Source organism: Saccostrea echinata, unplaced genomic scaffold (assembly GCF_033153115.1).
Source record: "Saccostrea echinata isolate AGI-Se365-2 ecotype Australia unplaced genomic scaffold, CSIRO_AGI_Sech_v1 ptg000025l, whole genome shotgun sequence".
Classification (NCBI taxonomy): domain Eukaryota; kingdom Metazoa; phylum Mollusca; class Bivalvia; order Ostreida; family Ostreidae; genus Saccostrea; species Saccostrea echinata.
Genome location: NW_026889774.1, coordinates 10855178 through 10874280, shown reverse-complemented (window position 1 = coordinate 10874280; position 19103 = coordinate 10855178). Strand labels below are relative to the sequence as shown.

Genomic DNA, 19103 nt, shown 5'->3' with positions numbered 1-19103 from the left:
GAAACCAGTCTACATAGAAAACGAAAGTAAAGTGACAATTTTTTTCCGGACTGCTAGTCCAACAGACTATCATTACATTTGAGTTAGCTAGCCCGAGTCTTAAAACACTAGCCCTGGATGTCGGGCTACCATATATTTCAACCCCTGGTTCTTCTTACTCAAATGTTGAAAGTAGGAATTTCATAAATTTACACATCAGTCTTGCTGAAACCAAGATTCTGTTTTCTTTTTTAGAACTTATAAACTAAACGTTTAATCATGCCTGGGGCACTCATTGACCGACCAAAAATGACAAAGACAATGTACCAGGCCTTGAAAAGACATATAATGAAGGAAAGAGAAAGGAAAAAACAAGGTAATGTATTAAAAGTGAAACAGATGTTTATAATGAAAAACATAAACATTACATCAAGTATATATTCTATATTCTGTAACAGAAGAACAAGAATGATTCCAATTTAAGTTTTTTTTATCTATAAGTATCATTTCAAAAATCTTTCAATAATTGGTTTGACATGCAGCACAAGAACAAGATGCAATAATGATGGAAAGATTGAAGAAAGAAGAAGAGATTAGGAAGAAGAAAGAACAAGAGGACAGTTTAACTCTGGAACAAACAAAAGAACAGGTATTATAAGTAGCTAATTTGCATGTTTTTTGATCCATTTGCATATTTAAATGAAATGATGATGTTTATTAAAGGCAACTGCAATTGAAGTTCATCTAGACTATATATTGAAAGAAATTTTTCATCAAACGATCATTAGTAAGAAAGTATGTATTTTTTTTTTAACTTAAGATTGCCCAACTTGACAAGAAGATGGAAGAACTCAAAACAGAGAAGCATGAATTATTCTCACAGCTGAAGAAAGTTCTGCATCAAGAAGATGAGAGTCGTAAAAAAGCTCAACTGAAAGAACAAAGGTAATGAATGTATGGGGTTACTGCCAACATTTTCATTTAAGAATAGATACTCAAATATTATAAGGGCCTGGGGATAGGGAGAGTAAATGCCTAAGGACACTCTTGCCAGTTTTTTGTATACGATAAAAAAATCCTTTTCAATTCTTTTGATAAACAAATTGATTAGATACAGTATACTTAATTTGTTTTTTGCAGTGAGTTGCAGATTATGCAGCACAGTACAGTACTGGGGCTGCCTCATGCCATGTCTGGCCGTCCTATGTTATATAGACCACCCCAGCCAACCATGGTTCAGGTACACTTGTACAGAATAACAAATTGCTTCAGAGGATGAAGTTTTGCATACAAAGAAAAGCAGTTTTAGCAAATTGTTCTCATAACACCATTTTCTTTGGGTTGTAAATAATAGTGCAATTTAATATCTCTATTTTTAAGATTGAATATAGCAGACAATGAGGTCTAATTTTCAATAAAATATTTTAAAAAATTGAAAGTAGAATTTACCAGGATCTGGCATTTGTTTCAGGTTTGAATTTAAACACCATTCAATCAAATGATCAAAATATTTTTTTACCTTTTACAGCAAGTGAGCATGAAAAGAGGACGGAGCCCCTCTCCTCCTCCCTCTCAGTCGTACCAGTACAGCAATAAAATGATGGCTGTAGAGAAAACACACCCTTATCCCCACTCCACACAACCGGATTACAGTACGTTGATTTCTCTCCCCCCCCCCCCACCCCCCACCCCCCAAAAAAAGGAAGAAATAAAACACTCCAAAACACAAGAATTAAATCAAGAAAAAGATATGTATTAAACAACCTTGGGAGCAAATCAAAGGATTTTTTTCTGCACGTTCAAGTACTTGTTTGATTTTATACTTTGAACAAAATCGAAAATGGAACCAAAGCATTATAAGATTTTGTTCTTTCTATAGAATTTCAACACAATTAAAATCCCTGCTCTGTATGGCTTTATTGGCTCCACCATGCTATTCCAGCAAGGTTTTTGTTTGCTTTTTTACAGAACAGCAATCTAACTTCCCTCAGACCCAGGCCGGACCTGTCTACCCCAATCAGTCAGCCTCTAGTCATGCCTATCAGCAGGCAGGGTACGTCCCTAGTAAGTCTCCGGTCAAGTACAATCCTGGGGGACAGTCTGCATTCTCATCATACTCAAATCCATACGCACATCAGCAATCCAAGCAGCTTCAAGAATCTGGTTACCCAGGTTACCGGATGCAGCAACCAGGTGCGAACACTCTAACAGATCTGGAGTTGATTACTGTAAACCAATTTTTATTCATGCATGAGTGATATCTGCTACTTCCTCAACCTTTTGATTCTCACGTATATTTCTGACCATGAACTTCCAATTAATTGTGTATTTTTGTAGAACATTTGTGACCAGACAAAAATTCCATTTAATATCCTGTCAGTAGCATTACAAGTATTTGAAATAGGTATGAAGGAAAATGAATTTGTATCAATGAATCATTCTTAGCATTTTTTTTTCTCCATTTCAGGTTATATAGCTACTCAACATGGCTCAAATATCCCCCTGCAGAAACAACTTGAACATGCCAATCAGCAGTCAGGTTTTAATGAAGAAAAATATAAATTACAACAAGTATGTGTTCTACATGGATGGTTCTCACAACTGGAAAAAAAGTTTTTCATATTTATGTTGATTGTATATGTTGTGTAATGCATTCCCCCCCCCCCCCCCCATAATTATTGTTTATAAAGATATGATTATTCAGTTCAGTCTCTCTTTCTTAGATAAAGTGAGTGAATTATCTTTTAATATTTTTAGCAGGGATCAGCCATCAGAGGTGTTGCTCCAATGCCAGGACAGCAACCTATTATGCACCAGTCCCTGCAAATGCAACAACAGCAACAGCAGTCCAAGGTAAGATTTTATGTAAAGGCTCCCATTTATTTGCATAATATATAAGGGGTTATTTTTCTAGGATTTTTTATCCCTAGAAAATCTTGCTGGCAACAATAAAACTCCTATAAATAAAGCTATGTATACCAGTACATATCATGGCATTAGCTTAAGATTACCCAAATAAAATTGATATACATGTAATTTGCTTTTCAGGGCAGTATTGTGACAGGCTATGCTGCCAGGGGCCAGACCCCTAACTCCACCACCCAGTACCAGCCCCCTAATATAAATCAGGTTAGTATCAGCAGCTGTTGACTTTAATGACTTTGAATTTTACACTGATGTGGTGAAGATTCTCTGGAGTCAGTATCTGGTACATGTACATGTACACCGTTGTGTAATTTGTGTGTTCATCTTTGCTATATTGCTGAATTGTGGTGACTCATAGTATATATTGAATCATATTTTGTATGAAGATTGAAGAAACACAGTGGGTACATGTAACCACAGTCACGTGAACTTGGTGCCTGGAAAGTTTACTATAACCCTTGAAAGATAAAATCTGTCTATCAGTCATAGAGCACTCCTATATAAGCAGCATATATTGTCTTTTCATGATATTCTTGACAGTTACAGATTCTCAAGGTTCCTGAGTTATTAGTAACATAATTTGCAAAAATTTGAAAATCATGTAAATTTTTACTTGAGATGTACATATACATTGTCCACATAGACCATCATACTGTCAAAGTATATCTTGAGTCATATAGAAGACTTGAAATGAAGAGCAATGCAAAGTTGTGTTCGTATTTTATATTTACTGCATTTTATATCAAATTTGATGATAACTGACCAAGTAATTTTTAATTGTTTAATTTATCTGTCCTAGCCAAATTACACCAACCAGTCCAGACCCCAGCATCACATGAGTGGTCAACATCCAGGAAGATATTTCTGAGGAAAACACTTTCACAGCATGGTCAGCTTCATTGCAGGTTCTTGGAGACTTGTTGTATATTGATGACAGTTAAGCTATTGCTTGGATATAAACACATGGCAATTTTTTTTTTTTTTGCTATTGTATGATAGTCCTTTTTTTATCAGTTAAGAGTGCCTCAGTTATAGTGAGGCTTTTGTTATATTTTGAAGGGAGACATTTTGATTGTTTTCATGGCTGATCATTTTCCTAATGATATAATTGGAGGTTAGTCAAGCTCATTCAAAATTTGGACTGTTTGGCAACAATTGTCTCACTTGCTTTTGCTCACATTACTTTCTACATAAAATGACTTTAATACCAGAAATTTAGGAAATGGATTTTTTTTGCTGAAAATTTTAAAGTTTGAGAAAGATGGTTTAAATTTAAAGATTAAGAAAAGGTAGTTTGTTTGCAAAATGCTCACTGAAATATAAGTTAAGTCTATGCATTATTTCATTAAAGGCTTTGTTTTATCAGAAGAAACGTGATACTCCCTAAAATGTACAGATTTGCCTAGGATGTATTAGTCCTTTAACAGCACAGACAATCGTGCTACAAAAACTAACAAATGAATAATTAATCTTTAGCATTTGCTAATACCAATAAGAAATCCCCTTCCTCTAACTTACCTATTGAGATGACAAGTCAAACCTAAAGAATAGGGCCGATACTGTTTAAAATACAAAATAATGTACCGGTAATACAGGTCAAGCAAATAATATGATAGGTTGATATTTAATGTTCTTTTTTTTAATTTACTTATTTTAATAATTACATATTTCTTTCAATTATGAGTTGTTCAAAAGTTGGTGGAAAGATGTAACTTTATCCTGTGCTATCCCTAAAAATATTTATATTAAATATTACTCTCTTGCATTGTTGATAGATAATGATTTCAAGGTCACGTCAAAATATTTTTTTCCATTGTGAAAAGTACATCTGTTGTCATGCATTAATATTGTATGTGCTGATTATGTTACAGTCCAGTATATTGTATTGTAATTGTATTAAAATAGCAAAACTCTTTTTGTTTGTTATCAATTGAATTTGCATTGAATTACGTTAACAATGTATGCGGGTTTGTCCAGATTCACAACATAATCTGGTCTATGGATTGACATTAATCACTCATTTTTTTTGTTTTAGGATGGGCGTTACACTAATCACTGCATTGCTACAGGCCAAAATTAAGTTCAATAATTTAGTTAAATGTGTGGGGTGGGGGCTTCACCAGTTTACCTGACGTTTAAAGCATACCAGTTCAATTTTAACCTAAGGCCACAAAACTGATAATTTTATGATTGAACCTATTTCTTTTATACCCGTTTCAATGAGATGTGCACTCTTTCCCTCCCAAAAATGCAGCTTTTGTTGGATACACCAGAAGTTGAACATTCTCAGAGTACATTGCTTTGGCTGTAACATGGTACACTACTTGATTGTTTCCGATTCTTTTGATACATCATATGAATTCAAAAACCTTCAGGACGAGGGTGCAATGACTAGGATCGAACGTCCTCTAGAAAAAAAAAAAATAACAACCCAAGAATATTAATTTTGAAACAAAATAAAATCATTTAATATTCATCTATTTAACGTTGCTAAACTTTATTCATGGACTATGTGAGAACATTTAAAACAAAAGAAGTCACCAGAACCAACCAAAGTGGTTTTCATTTATATAAAAAAAAATCTAGCTCAAATAAGGGGTACCCCTCCCAGACCCTCCCCTGCACCCCTTTCCAGAAACATGACAATGGCTGTGACTTGTCGACGTCAGGGACGACGAAAATGTTTCCCCAAATAACAGATAGAGCCATAACGCTACCCTTCGCATCCCATTACATTATTTTTTTTTATCCCTCATTGATTCCATGATACAGCATGCTATGAAAATTATTAAGATGAGGCGTTTTCTGGATTATATCTACCGATGATAACTTTTTTGTATCCAGGCACGAAGTATCGTTTTGGAAAGTGGGGAGGGGGGCAGCCAGAAAAAAGTATTTGACAACTTCCCTGAGAAATCTTTGACAAACAAGAAAAAAGGGGGAGCGGTAATTAAATTGTCCAGAACTTGAATGTGTGTGTGGGAGGGGGTGGGTTAGATCATTCTAACCTTTCCCTTATAAATTATTTTTAATACATTACCGTGGAACGCTTTGACTGTATGCTGCAACAAAGGGGGGGGGGGGGCGGACCGCCCTCTCAATGAACATTTTCAACGGTAAAAGGTTACGTTTGGAAAAAAGCCCCCCCCCCCCCCCCCGATACTACGTGCCTGGTTTTGTTATCATATTCTTTTATAGAAAGAATAATCATGACTAACGGCTCAGCAGGCTTGAATCTTCATTCTGGTTTCAAGATTAAGATATATACTGTGTCTTGTTAAATTTATCTCTAAAAACATTATATTTGTTCATCTCTAAAAACATTAAATTTGTTTTTGTATTCGTGTTTCCGACGAACTACATCTACTTATTTCGCTATGCAGGTACAGCACCCGTAATTTTTCCACATTAATTAACATTCATATACATTGTATGCATGTATTTAAGAAAAATGTTCAATACATACACATTACATATTGATCCCTTTTTGCGCAAGATTTATTTATTTTTGAACTTCGACAAACATCGTCCGAGGTGAAATTTGCCGATAGAAAATAACCCTACGACGTTTACAATAAGAAATATATTTCTAAAATACTAAGTAATTTAAATGATTGGGAAAGTAATATTAAGTAATCTAAATGATTGAAAGAGTAAAAAAAAAATGGTTAAATGCATCTTACATGAGAAAAGTCGAGGAATTGCAATATACATGAAAATCGTTACGGCTCCTGATCATTTTCTTTAAACGAAAATTTCTATTAATTTATTTCTCGCCTGCCAACCTGCCAAAATACAGGCCCCAAGAACATAAACTGGGAACAGACTGAAGTCAACATTTAGATTTTCAATACTAGTACCTTGACAAACATGTTTAAAAACTTCAAGTTTGTATATTATTCAAATGAAAAAACATAATGGAAATTTTCCTTTATTTTCAGAAGTATTTCAAAAGTTATACTAATTTGACATAAGTCTATCCTCTGTTTGGAATTATCAGATTAGGCATATCTTGAACTAAGAAGATGAAATACATTTGTGCACCTTTTTTTTCAAATACATGTATATTGATAATACACCGAAATTTATGTTCCATATTAAAACAAAATGAAACAACTACGTGTACATGTAACAGATTTTTACCTTGGATTTTGATATTTTTTATTTGAGGCACTGGTCTTCTTACCTTCTTACATACTTCATATATATAATTTGTGCGGAAAGTGGAAAGAGGTTTGAAAGCTAAGATACGAGGATCTTACCTTTGGACGTCAGAGACTTCAGACACCAACGGGACAATGCAGACTACATTACTGGGCCTTGGGTGTATCATAACTGACATATACAAGACATGCACGAACCTATACCCTAGATCTATTTATCAAAAGCCCTGTACTCAAGTTCATGGAAGAACTGCGAACGATAGTATTGTTCTGTCGCCTACCTCCAAGTCAATTTTCAAACTTTAACATATTTGAATGATTTTTCATATTTATAAATAAACATAACTTATTTGGGAAAACAAAGAGAGATAACTCCATAATTTTGGTAAAACGCTATAGAAATGAACGGAAAACGGGAAATATTTTTACCCCCCCCCCCCAATTCCTTTTCACAGGTATTATGTATTGTTATTTCGCAAATTCATACCAAAGCTTTTTTTGTTTCAGGGGGGAGGGGGGAATGTATTCAGACAGACAACTGCAAAACTGGTTATTTTATTATTAATTTCATATGAATTAAAAAATTAAAAAATGAACCTTTTTCAATCTTATACATGTATGTTGAATTTTACATAAATTAAACATACAGAAAGAGTTTAGTGTCATTTATCCATTTCCACGAGTATTTGAAAATCTGGCGATGTTTTAAAGCCCGATATCAATTAATAAAATATTCAACCCCTTTTTGAAAAGAGTTGTAAGTAGGAGCAATTAACGTTTTGGCACTGGTTTTAAAATTATTAATCAATTACTTATATAAACTCTTCTTTGCATTCAAACAAGATTTATTGGCCAAATTGCTATTTGGGTGTAAAATGTAGGCGGGAATTGAGAATTAGCATATGTTGTTCTTTACGTCAATTCACGTGTATAATTTATGAAGGGGAAGAGGGGGGGGGGGTTAGGGTCATGTACCACTAATGGTACAAAATCAACAAATGATATAATATTGTCATGATATATCTGAATTCAACTTTATTTTTCTATAAGAATTTTTTTTTTCTAAAATCAGTAGATGACGCTACTATCCATAAAGGATGTAGTGTTTATTTACCATGAGTGACGTGTTTATAATTATTAAAGACAAACACCCCACTTGGGCCTATATATCGCGTAAGAAGACTTTATAATACGTGTATACATCACATGGCATAATTTGTATCATTAGTAAAACATACTGACTAATAAAACAAAACGATTTTCAAAAACTAATTAAATGACAATTAATTTTCAATTACTAGTCATTGTCGCAAGCCACGGGTTTTGTGTCCAATCTGTTTGCGGAAATTGAATGGACACAACACCCGTGGCTTGCGACGATAAAATGTGATGATCGCGGGAAAAAAGAATGACACAATATATAACAAAAACATACATAATTTATTTGGCATAGAGTACGAATATTTGATAAATGTTTTATATCATTTATGGCAATAAAAAAGCATGATGAAGTCAAGACTTTTTTTTTTAATTTGTAACGTAAAAATTACTTCAACTTGTATTAGTTGAGTTATTAAGAATATCCATACTCTCAGAAAACGCATTCAATAATAGATTCTTCCCGGAAGGGGAAATAATACGAATAAACAGGAACTGGGTGAAGATGAAAATGATTGGACCTACACTCACGACACACACTGTCATTCACGTCATTTGCACATACAGAATGAAAAGTCTCTTTCGGATGCCGACTTTACCGTGGTGTATGTTACTCAATATTCTTTGAAATGTTACCACCATCATGCAGCGGAAATAGGTTTCCTTGAAAATGTATATATAATCCTGTATATATAGATAATGAAATCCTATGACCATTCAACAAGTTGCCTCCATGATTTGATTTTTCATATCCTTCTGATTTTACTTCAGTGGAACTTTTGCAAGAAACTGTACCTTTGGGGGTCTGAAAAAAGATAAGGTAATCAAATTGTACTTTGTTCGTTTGCTTCTTTCTTCCCCGTTTTCGGAGAAAAGAGTTTTCAGATTTGGCAGACTGTAATTCGAGTATAAGCGAACTCTTCATTTTTGATAAAGATTCGTATATGAAAATTTGCTGTTTAAGAATTTTTAAGGAGAGAAATATATAATCAGAAAGAAAAAAGCAAAGATAATAGGTTTTGAGATATCTATTACCTTCCAGATTACAAATAGAATATTCATATTGATTTTTTTAAAATAAGAGAACGATACAGAAAGAAAAGATAATTAACATTAACCCCCCCTCCCCCCATTAGTCTCAGCCCCGTTCTCATTATAGTTTCATAATTCAAACACTCAAAAATTCTTTTTAAAGAAAACAATAAATAAATAAACACTAGAAAAAAACGAACTTTTCTCTTTTAAAATCGATTATTTCATGTTCTTTAAGTTATTTTTTTTCAAGCTAAATAAGCTCATTAAATGCTTGAAATCTCTTTTAAATTATTGTTTTCGTCTGTTACATGATCTACCAAGAGAAGCAAAACAGGCAATTCTTTAGATGTGTAGCTAATTTATTCATACTTATTGTGGAATGAAGAATATTCCACCATAACACTTCACATTTTCGTCTCTACTGTCGTGCCATCTTATATGTGTTTTTTATCTCCGAAAATGTACTCTTTGCACAACAGTTCAAACGTCGTTTATGGAGACGGCATATGTTTCATTTACTGCGAGAAAGTAACCAACGCCATAAAAATGTCGGCTATTCATCATGTTACTACGGTTATTTTGGACAAATCGTGGACACGGATCGTGAGCTCTAGTCATCTTATTATTGGAATTTTTTTTTATTTTTACATTTTTGTTAACTAGTGCATATCCATACCTTCGGTGTCTGTATACAAATCTTAAATTCAAGCATGTTTCAAGTATTTCTAGTACTTTGATTTTTTTAGGTCATGATCTGATACATGCTTTGAAATTCTTCAATGGAACATTCATATTAAAGAGGAGGGGAAATTTTTTGAATATTTGTAGAAGGTTATAGTGAAAAAATATATATTTGATTTTAAAGCAAAACGAAAATGAACTCTCCGAAAAAAAAAGGAAGCTGTAATCGAAGCCGAAGTCGTATATAGAATGTGACATTCAGTCGATTTTAAATTAGTCCCGAACAATCAATTTTCTCCCAGAATTCAATTTTACAATGTTATTTTTACTTTTTATCTTTTTAAAAAGTTTAAAATAATAAAGGATAAAAATTAGCAATTAGTATATATGCAGTACAGTTTCCCCTCGTTTTAACGAACACAGAGAAATCGACACATCATGAATAACTATGGGTCTACATACTTAGTTTATAAACAACATGAACTTATAACCTCCCCTCTGAGTTGTGTTTATAATATGAAAGGCATTTAAGAAGAAGAAATCTTAATACGAACCCATTACCGCCTGGTGGATACATCACTTGTCTGAAAAAGAAGAAACAAGTTAGCACTAAGGACAGATTTATTGTATTCGGCATTGTAAACAAAATATGCTGCCCCCACACCTTTTTACAACCAATTTTATCAATTTTATCAATAGAGACCAGTAAAACTACAATATTGCATCTCAAAAGTACCCCAAAATCAAAATTCAATATGAAGAAACCCAGCTATGGTATATACAAGGATGAATTCAAAACAGTGTCAATTTCCTTTCACTCGACATGTGTTTTTACTCACATTTTACAGCTTCCGGGTATTGTGTGGAACTCGACAAAGTTATTATCTACAGTGTAGCGATATGTAGGACATGATTCTCCCACTGTCTTGGGTGCAGGTGTTCCTATGGGTGGTATGTTAAGTGATACAGGGGGTTTCTGGTTAATGCTAGCAGTTTTTGTGATTCTCGGTTGCTGTTGGAACGGTTGCCTTTGTTGCATTGCCTGTTGTGGTGGTAGTGGCTGTCTGTTCGGTTGCTGTTGCATGGGAGCCTGCATCGGCGGTCTGGCTTGTGGTGGTGGATACTGGTTTGTATTTACTCTTGTCTGTTGTTGGAAGTTGTATGCTGGACCACCATATGGAGGCTGGTTAAATGTCACAGGCTGGTTTTTCATTGGCGGAGCGTTATTCCTGAACTGTTGACCTATGGGATGCAGAAGACGGGATTAACACATTTTTATGTGAGCTAAGCTTATAAACTTTTGTTTTCAACATGCTAAATCCTGCTTTTCCACTGAAAAACTTTTTAAAAATGTGACTGTGTATAATACCCTGTCTGTACATCGTCTAAAAATTTAAAAGCATTGTACTGTGTATTCGTTTTATTTGTTATGGTTATTTATTATCAATCCCTTATTATAAGTTTAAGCTGACCTCTAATAGGTTGTTTTGAAGGGGGTTTATTGAAATTCTGTTGCCCTTTAAGCGGTCTCTGAAAACTTGGGGGAATGTAATTTCGAGGTGGTTGCTTCTGATTTCGAAAATTCTGATTAGGTCGCCTTGGTGGTGGCCCCATATTCGGATATCTCCTTGACGGCCCCATCCAGTTGTTCCGCCTTGGCTCTGGTTGGTGCTCTTGTCTCTGCGAAAATCGACCTCGATTCTGTGGCGGTCTTTTGTTTCGCGGTTTTGGTGGTGCTGGTGTTGGTTTGGCTGTCGTCGTCGTTGTGGTGGTCGTGATTGCCGGAATAGTGGTTTCCTCGGGTTCGAATTCCGTCTCTACCGTTGTACCTGGTGTAGTACTAGTGGTAGCAACAGTTGTAGGTACTGGTGGTGCAGTGTATCCCCCTGGGTTGTTGTACTGTTGGTTATATGGTTGGTTATATGGTTGATTATATTGTTGATTATATGGTTGATTATATGGCTGGTTGTAACCTTGTTGATTGTATGGTTGGTTGTATACAGGCTGGTTGAACCCTCCGCCAAATTGTGCTGCCATATAGGGACCTTTGAACCGCAAAGGTAAAAGTTTAATTCCTGCCGAGTACGTTTGCAGAAAGGCAGACACTGATTGGCTGTTGAGTTCTGATACACGTCACGTGATTTTGAATGCAGAAAGTGTTGATATACCTCGTGCTACATTAATTGTAACCTTGAGTATTCTACTTGTTTTTAAGGTCAGCATTTTGTTTTAGTAGGTTATTTTGTTAGATTTTCTTTATCCATTTTTGATTAGAAACACTTGGTCCGATCTCAAGAGATAAATATCGAATCAAACCCTTTAGCATAGTCTTACAACTCAGTTAGGCATCGCAATTAGTTTTAGTATTCCTTACTTAATACTGGTTCAAAACATGCCAGATTCGACTAAAAATTGAAATTATTTCACAGATGTTGAATCTAAAATTTTTAGATAACTCTGTCATTCAATTGTCAACTGAATCACAGAGTCACCTAATTACCTGCATTTCTGTATAAATTTCGAGGGGTTGGGGTAACACTACTAATACATGCAGTTATTTTACGTTCTACATTACATATTAGGGAATATTGTTAGTGCATGCCAGAAATCACGTGACGTCAGATTGTTCTGCCAAACTGCAATCGTATTCCGCAAAGTAAGCACAAGAGCATTATTTACACTCAGTAAATAAAAATAATAGGATCAAAATACGTAATTTAATACTTTGGAATAACTGAATATTTATCCTCCACCGAAATGCAGATATGGAATTTAAAAATCATGATAGCTCAAATCTCAGCGTTCTCTGACGTCAAGGATCACCACGGTGATTTTATACCTCTAATTACTTCTTTTTAAAAAAAATATTTAACTAATTTGTCCACTAAAACGATTTGGCCACTAAAAAACTTCCATTAAAAATAATAATTTATAGTTTATAAAAGAATTTTAAAATGACGTCATATGTTGCTGAGTGTTGAGGTACAATGGGATCGGATCCAAGTATATTGCTATATACATAAGCTACATAAGACTCGGGTGAGAACGTATTAAAAGCTGTCTACACAAAACACAAAAATAAATTGTTACCGATTCCCAAGATATGTCTGACTTACCATGAGCCGTCTGTGCCTCAAGGACAACAAACAGGACATCTACAAAAAATCAGAGGAAAAGCAATAAGAAACTGTGGGTACCATGCCACTTTAGTTGTTCATTAGGGAAACAATAAGAAACTGTGGGTACCATGTCACTTTAGATGTTCATAAGGAAAACAATAAGAAACTGTGGGTACCATGTCACTTTAGTTGTTCATTAGGGAAACAATAAGAAAATGTGGGTACCATGTCACTTTAGATGTTCATAAGGGAAACAATAAGAAACTGTGGGTACCATGTCACTTTAGTTGTTCATTAGGGAAACAATAAGAAAATGTGGGTACCATGTCACTTTAGATGTTCATAAGGGAAACAATAAGAAAGTGTGGGTACCATGTCACTTTAGTTGTTCATTAGGGAAACAATAAGAAAGTGTGGGTACCATGTCACTTTAGTTGTTCATTAGGGAAACAATAAGAAAGTGTGGGTACCATGTCACTTTATTTGTTCATTAGGAAAACAATAAGAAAGTGTGGGTACCATGTCACTTTGGTTGTTCATTAGGGAAACAATAAGAAAGTGTGGGTACCATGTCACTTTAGTTGTTCATTAGGGAAACAATAAGAAAGTGTGGGTACCATGTCACTTTAGTTGTTCATTAGGAAAACAATAAGAAACTGTGGGTACCATGTCACTTTAGTTGTTCATTAGGAAAACAATAAGAAAATGTGGGTACCATGTCACTTTAGTTGTTCATTAGGGAAACAATAAGAAAGTTTGGGTACCATGTCACTTTAGTTGTTCATTAGGAAAACAATAAGAAAATGTGGGTACCATGTCACTTTAGTTGTTCATTAGGGAAACAATAAGAAAGTTTGGGTACCATGTCACTTTTGATGTTCATAAGGAAAACAATAAAACGGGGGGTACCATGTCACTTTTGACGTTCATAAGGAAAACAATATGAAACTGTCGTAACCATGCCACTTTTGATGTTGAATATTGCCTTTTTATCACCCATTTGCACTTACGTATCCTATCATTAAAAAAGTAAAATTTGGGGTTTTTTTTTTGTTTTGTTTATTTGATTTAAATTGACACAATTATTAAATGATATACTAATCCCCTTACTGATACTGAATTGCAAATAAAGGCAAATATGCCAGAATAATAGTTTTCACTTATTCTTATTTCCATTCCCTGGTTCTAACATTCAATTTTTTTTTACCAAGTTCCGTTTTGATTTCCTCAATGTACAAAGAGGTTTATCAAAATTCATTTTGCCGACAGACAGATTGGATTGTTGAACAGACGACCAAAAATCAATATGGATAATCTTATTAAATTTGCGTTGATCTCAACGCAAAGTGTAATAATTCAGCTTACTGAGTATTGCCTTTTGTTACATATTAGCCAAACCTGGGCAGAGGTAAAAGAAAAGCCACTTGTTTTTTTTTGTCTCGTGAATGTAGTGTTCATATGGAATGGGGTCAGACAGCTATCTTATAACTCAGGGATGCTATGTTCGACATGTTTTGTCCTCCTTCTTAATTGCTAATCGTGTGTTTGTATCTTGTTCATTCAGCAATTTATGTCAAGGGATAATGAAATAATAGAATTAACGTTTTACCAGCTTTGTTTTTAATGGAATTCTCTATTTCAACGTCTAGACCTTGTCACAAAAAGTTTTTGATTTATTTTAAGATGAAAACGGGTCGAAAATCACAAGATTTATTACCTCATGTTATCCATATGTTTTTTTCTTCCTTAATATTTTACCTTTGCTAAGTTTGGCTTCATACTAGAAATTTTCAATAACGACAGATAAAGTATCTTTACAACAGCTTCTATCATCATAGTTCAAACCATTTTCCCTTTAAATTACTTATCATGGTACCTGCTAATCACAATAGTTGTTTGGTGACGACGTCATAAGAGCAGGTGTGTGACGGTACATATTGTCGTCAGCGACGATATGTACCTACTCTCACTGCACATACTTCCGTCCATCGGTACATATTGTCACCGACGACAATATGTACCGAGACGAGCCTTTTTTCCTCCTGCAGAATGGACGACAAATGTACAGTCACACATCGGCATATATTGTCGTCGGCAACAATATATACTATGAACATTTGCAAATTTTGTCGCCAATACATTGTTGTGAGGAATACTTACTGGGGTCTTGTGACGGTTTACATAATTATTGTCGTTTGATTGTCGTAAAATTGTCGACAATATGTACCTACCGTCACTGCACATATCGTCATATTGTCGCCGGCTGAAAAGTTACACATATTGTTGCTGGCAACATTATGTGCCTATCCTCACTATACAGTATTGTCGCCCCACAGATATTGTTGCTTAAAGATATTTTTGTAGTTTTGTGAATGTAATTGGTGTGTAAATCACACTGATGTGTCTCGTAGGCTATTTCATGCAGCACGATTATGACGATTATGACATATTGTTGTCCTGTTCATATTGTCGCCGGCGACAATACGTACTGTACCTACCCTAAATACTCATATTGTCGTCCATCAGTACATGTCGCGTGACAATACCGGACAATGTTTCCATATAAATATGACTAATCATTGCTTTAATGTTCTTGAGATTTTTAAAGAATTTCCTATATTTTTTTATGTAAAACTTTGATCTCCCATTGTAGCCCCAACCTAGCCCAGGAGGTAATGGTTTGAACTAACTTGAATCTACACTACCTGAGGATACTTCCATATAAATATGACTAATCATGGGCTTGCTGTTCTCGAGAAATTTTTTTTAAAAGATTTCTCGTATGTACATGTATTCCAATGTAAAACTTTGATCGTCCATTGTGGCCCCACCCTACCGATAGGGGTCATGATTTGAACAAATTTAAATGTACACTATGTAATGAAGGTTTCACTTAAGTATCAACTCTTCTGGCCCAATGGTTCTTGAGAAGAAGATTTTGAAAGATTTTTTCCTAAATATTCTTATGTAAAACTTCAACTATTGTAGTCCTAACCTACCCCGGGGGTCATGATTTGAACAAAATTGAATCTACACTTTATAATGAAGCTTTTACTTAAGTTTCAACTTTTCCGGCAAAGTGATTCTTGAGAAAAAGACTTATAAAAGATGTCAGTAAATTTTCTTAATTATCTCCCCTTGAGAATGAGAGAGGGCATGGCCCTTCATTTGAACAAATTTGAGTTCCCTTTCTCGAAGGATACTTTATGGCAAGTTTGGTTGAAATTGACCGAGCAGTTCTTGGGAAGAAGTCGAAAATGTGAAAAGTTTACTGACGCCAGCGACAATATGTACATGTTTAAATGTTCAGCCTGCGACAATATGTACCGACGGATGAAAATATGTGCAGTGAGGGTATGTACGTTGTCGCCGGCGACATAATGTACAGGACGAAAATATAAAACGTCACAACTGCGCTTCATGAAATATTCTAAAAGTCATATCTGCGGGCATGATTTACACACCAATAACATACCCAAAACTACAACAAAAATCCTAAGAAACCCAACTGTGCGGCAACAATATGTGCAGTGAGGGTAGGCACATAATGTCGCCAGCGACAATATTTACATGTATGTTTTTTTTCATCCGGCGACAATATGCGTCCATGGACGACAATATATGTTCAGTGAGGGTAGGAGCATATTGTCGCCAGTATTGTAGCTGGCGATATGTACGAAACATACATGTACCGTCACACCTTGTAAGGGAGCAGACGTGAAAATGACAAAGCAGAGTATTCAATGAAACTCAACAATGAGCAATTTTCTCAAGTTCCGCAAGGAAACGGATAATCATGAAACAAATACTAAGTTAAAACAGCCTTTCAGGATACACACTTTAAAATCATCCGAAAATCAGAGTTTAAAATTGTCATCAGACGAGAATCTCTATTTGGGGTGGGTGTGATAAAGGGGGAGGGGGGTGGGTGGTAAAGTATATGCAGTGGGTTAAGAATTAAGTATTAAGAATTAATTGTATAAGTCACATGTATTTGTTATTGAGGCAATAGAGAGTATTTTTTGACCCCAACATTCCTAGATTTAATATAAAGAGTATTATCTTTTTATCATCTATAAATATTTTAAAATTTTGATTGTTTTTCTCAAAATTGGTATGATGAAATTTTTACTCTAAAAAAACCCAAACCTATTAATGTTTGTTATCTTTGAGTCTAATTTAAAGAAAATGCTGAAGTGAATCACAAAATTTAAAGCTTATTTTAATATAAGTAAATCGTCATTTGAAATGAAAAGGTCCGTAGTATTCCGTACCATTATATTTTAAAACGGAAGTAGATCATTATTATTGACCTGTAATCCCTTTCAACTCGTATTAAAAATTAATAAACGACACACGTACGTTTTACCTGCACAAGTTTTCCATTAATCAGAGTCTAAAAATAGAACCTATCTTGACATTTGGACAAAAGTCGTAAAAATTCGATTAAGAAAGATATATCACATACTTGATTTATAAACAACGTTTAAAAAATGTAAACGATTTGAAAACGAATTCCCTTCTACGGGAAATTATTTGATGACACGTTGACTTATCTATTTACCATTTCCTGACAATTAACACCTTACTTTTATGGTCAAAACCCCATAAATGAGAGACAATAAATTAGATGTCCGCCCGCTCTGCACACCATTAATAGATAATGCAGAAAATATACCATGTAAGAATAATTAATTAGTGTTAATGTGTATCATAAGATAAAAGAGGTTACATAACTTTCGGCAAAAACAAATACAATTAAAAGGTACAAACAAAAACATCGACATACGAACTTGCTATTTTTACTAGAAAACAGAATTACAAATATGTATTATATATGTACATATTCACATCATAAGTGCAATTATAGCTTATTTTACCTAAAACCTCGAATATTAAATCCTCTTGTTCAGTTAATGAACTAGTTCCAGAAGTCCACACATGTAGGTTATGGATTTTCATCCAAGATACATATATAGTTTAAAAATTTAAAAATCATTTTTGAAAATTTTTCCTTTCACATTTACAGCGACATGTTTGAAAAACAATATCTTTAGTTTTAGTATTCTTGAAATTTAATTTCCTTGAATTATCTATGTCATTTCTAAGTTTAGATAAAATGAACAAATTCTAGAATATTTCTTAGAAATGATTCCTTTCATGTCAGACCTACTAATCTGATATTGCTTACAATGAAAGTTCTCAAAATTATAAGTAGAAAATGTTCTTGGTGTATACATAATGTTTCTGAATAAAATAAATATCCTATAGTGATTTTTTTTTCATTTAAGAATAAGCTTTTTAGTTTTCGTTATTACTATTATTATTTTTTTTTTTTAGACTTGTTTCATTTGTAATTATGTAACTTCACTGACAGTTAACAATGAAAACGAATAATTTTTTTGCTAAAACAGAATGATAAATTGAATATCTTATTTAAAGAAATGTGTGTTGACAATCAAAATGACATTATTAATAAATGTTTTGAATTTACACAAAATAATAAGATTTCCTTCTAAGCTGTATCTAATGTAAGAAATCAAAGATTTTCGATTTACCTATCTGAAAATAAATCATGATTTCAGCAAATAAAGGTAACGCAAATGAAAAAAAATTATTTAAAATGAAAAATAAAAACTCACCAAAAAATAATAATAAAAGTCCTTTTGTGATATTCCTCATTTTCGTCGAAATATGTTCATTTAATGTTCCAGCATGCAGTGCGTTTACGGCGAAAATAAAACCTATAACAGAAATTTTGAAATTTCCGGATTGTCAACCGCTGCTGGACTTACTTTTTCGTTGGGAACGACTACACGTCCCTTCGCACGCGGTGGCAATGACAGTGCTACGATACCATGTCAGATGTCACCATCAAAATAACCATGTATAAACGTCCAATATAACTGTCATCTGATCTCTACGATTTCCGTTTATTACTGAATACACAATTGGCTTATATAAAAAATGTTTTTGGTCATTTATTCTTAGAGAAGAAAAAAAAAGAAGAAAGAATTTTTCATGAATTCTTTTGTTTATTGTA

At 34.0% G+C, this 19103-nt stretch overlaps 2 protein-coding genes across 2 annotated transcripts; one reads left to right on the top strand and one right to left on the bottom strand.

The window, feature by feature from the left end:
* The first annotated feature begins 232 nt into the window (after positions 1-232).
* Positions 233-4819, top strand: LOC133192608 (G protein pathway suppressor 2-like). Its single transcript, XM_061328603.1, has 10 exons — positions 233-355; positions 522-628; positions 800-924; positions 1120-1219; positions 1508-1631; positions 1948-2172; positions 2447-2550; positions 2737-2832; positions 3028-3108; positions 3704-4819. The coding sequence occupies exons 1-10, from the start codon at positions 259-261 to the stop codon at positions 3770-3772; spliced, it is 1128 nt and encodes a 375-aa protein (XP_061184587.1). The 5' UTR covers positions 233-258; the 3' UTR covers positions 3773-4819.
* Positions 4820-8987: 4168 nt separating this feature from the next.
* LOC133192888 (uncharacterized) lies at positions 8988-18750 on the bottom strand. The gene is made up of 6 exons (XM_061328894.1): positions 18703-18750; positions 13058-13096; positions 11414-11986; positions 10781-11183; positions 10496-10525; positions 8988-9030 (listed from the first exon to the last, which is right to left on the bottom strand). Exons 1-6 carry the CDS (start codon positions 18740-18742, stop codon positions 8988-8990), a joined length of 1128 nt encoding a protein of 375 aa, XP_061184878.1. The 5' UTR covers positions 18743-18750.
* Between the last annotated feature and the right edge of the window lie 353 nt (positions 18751-19103).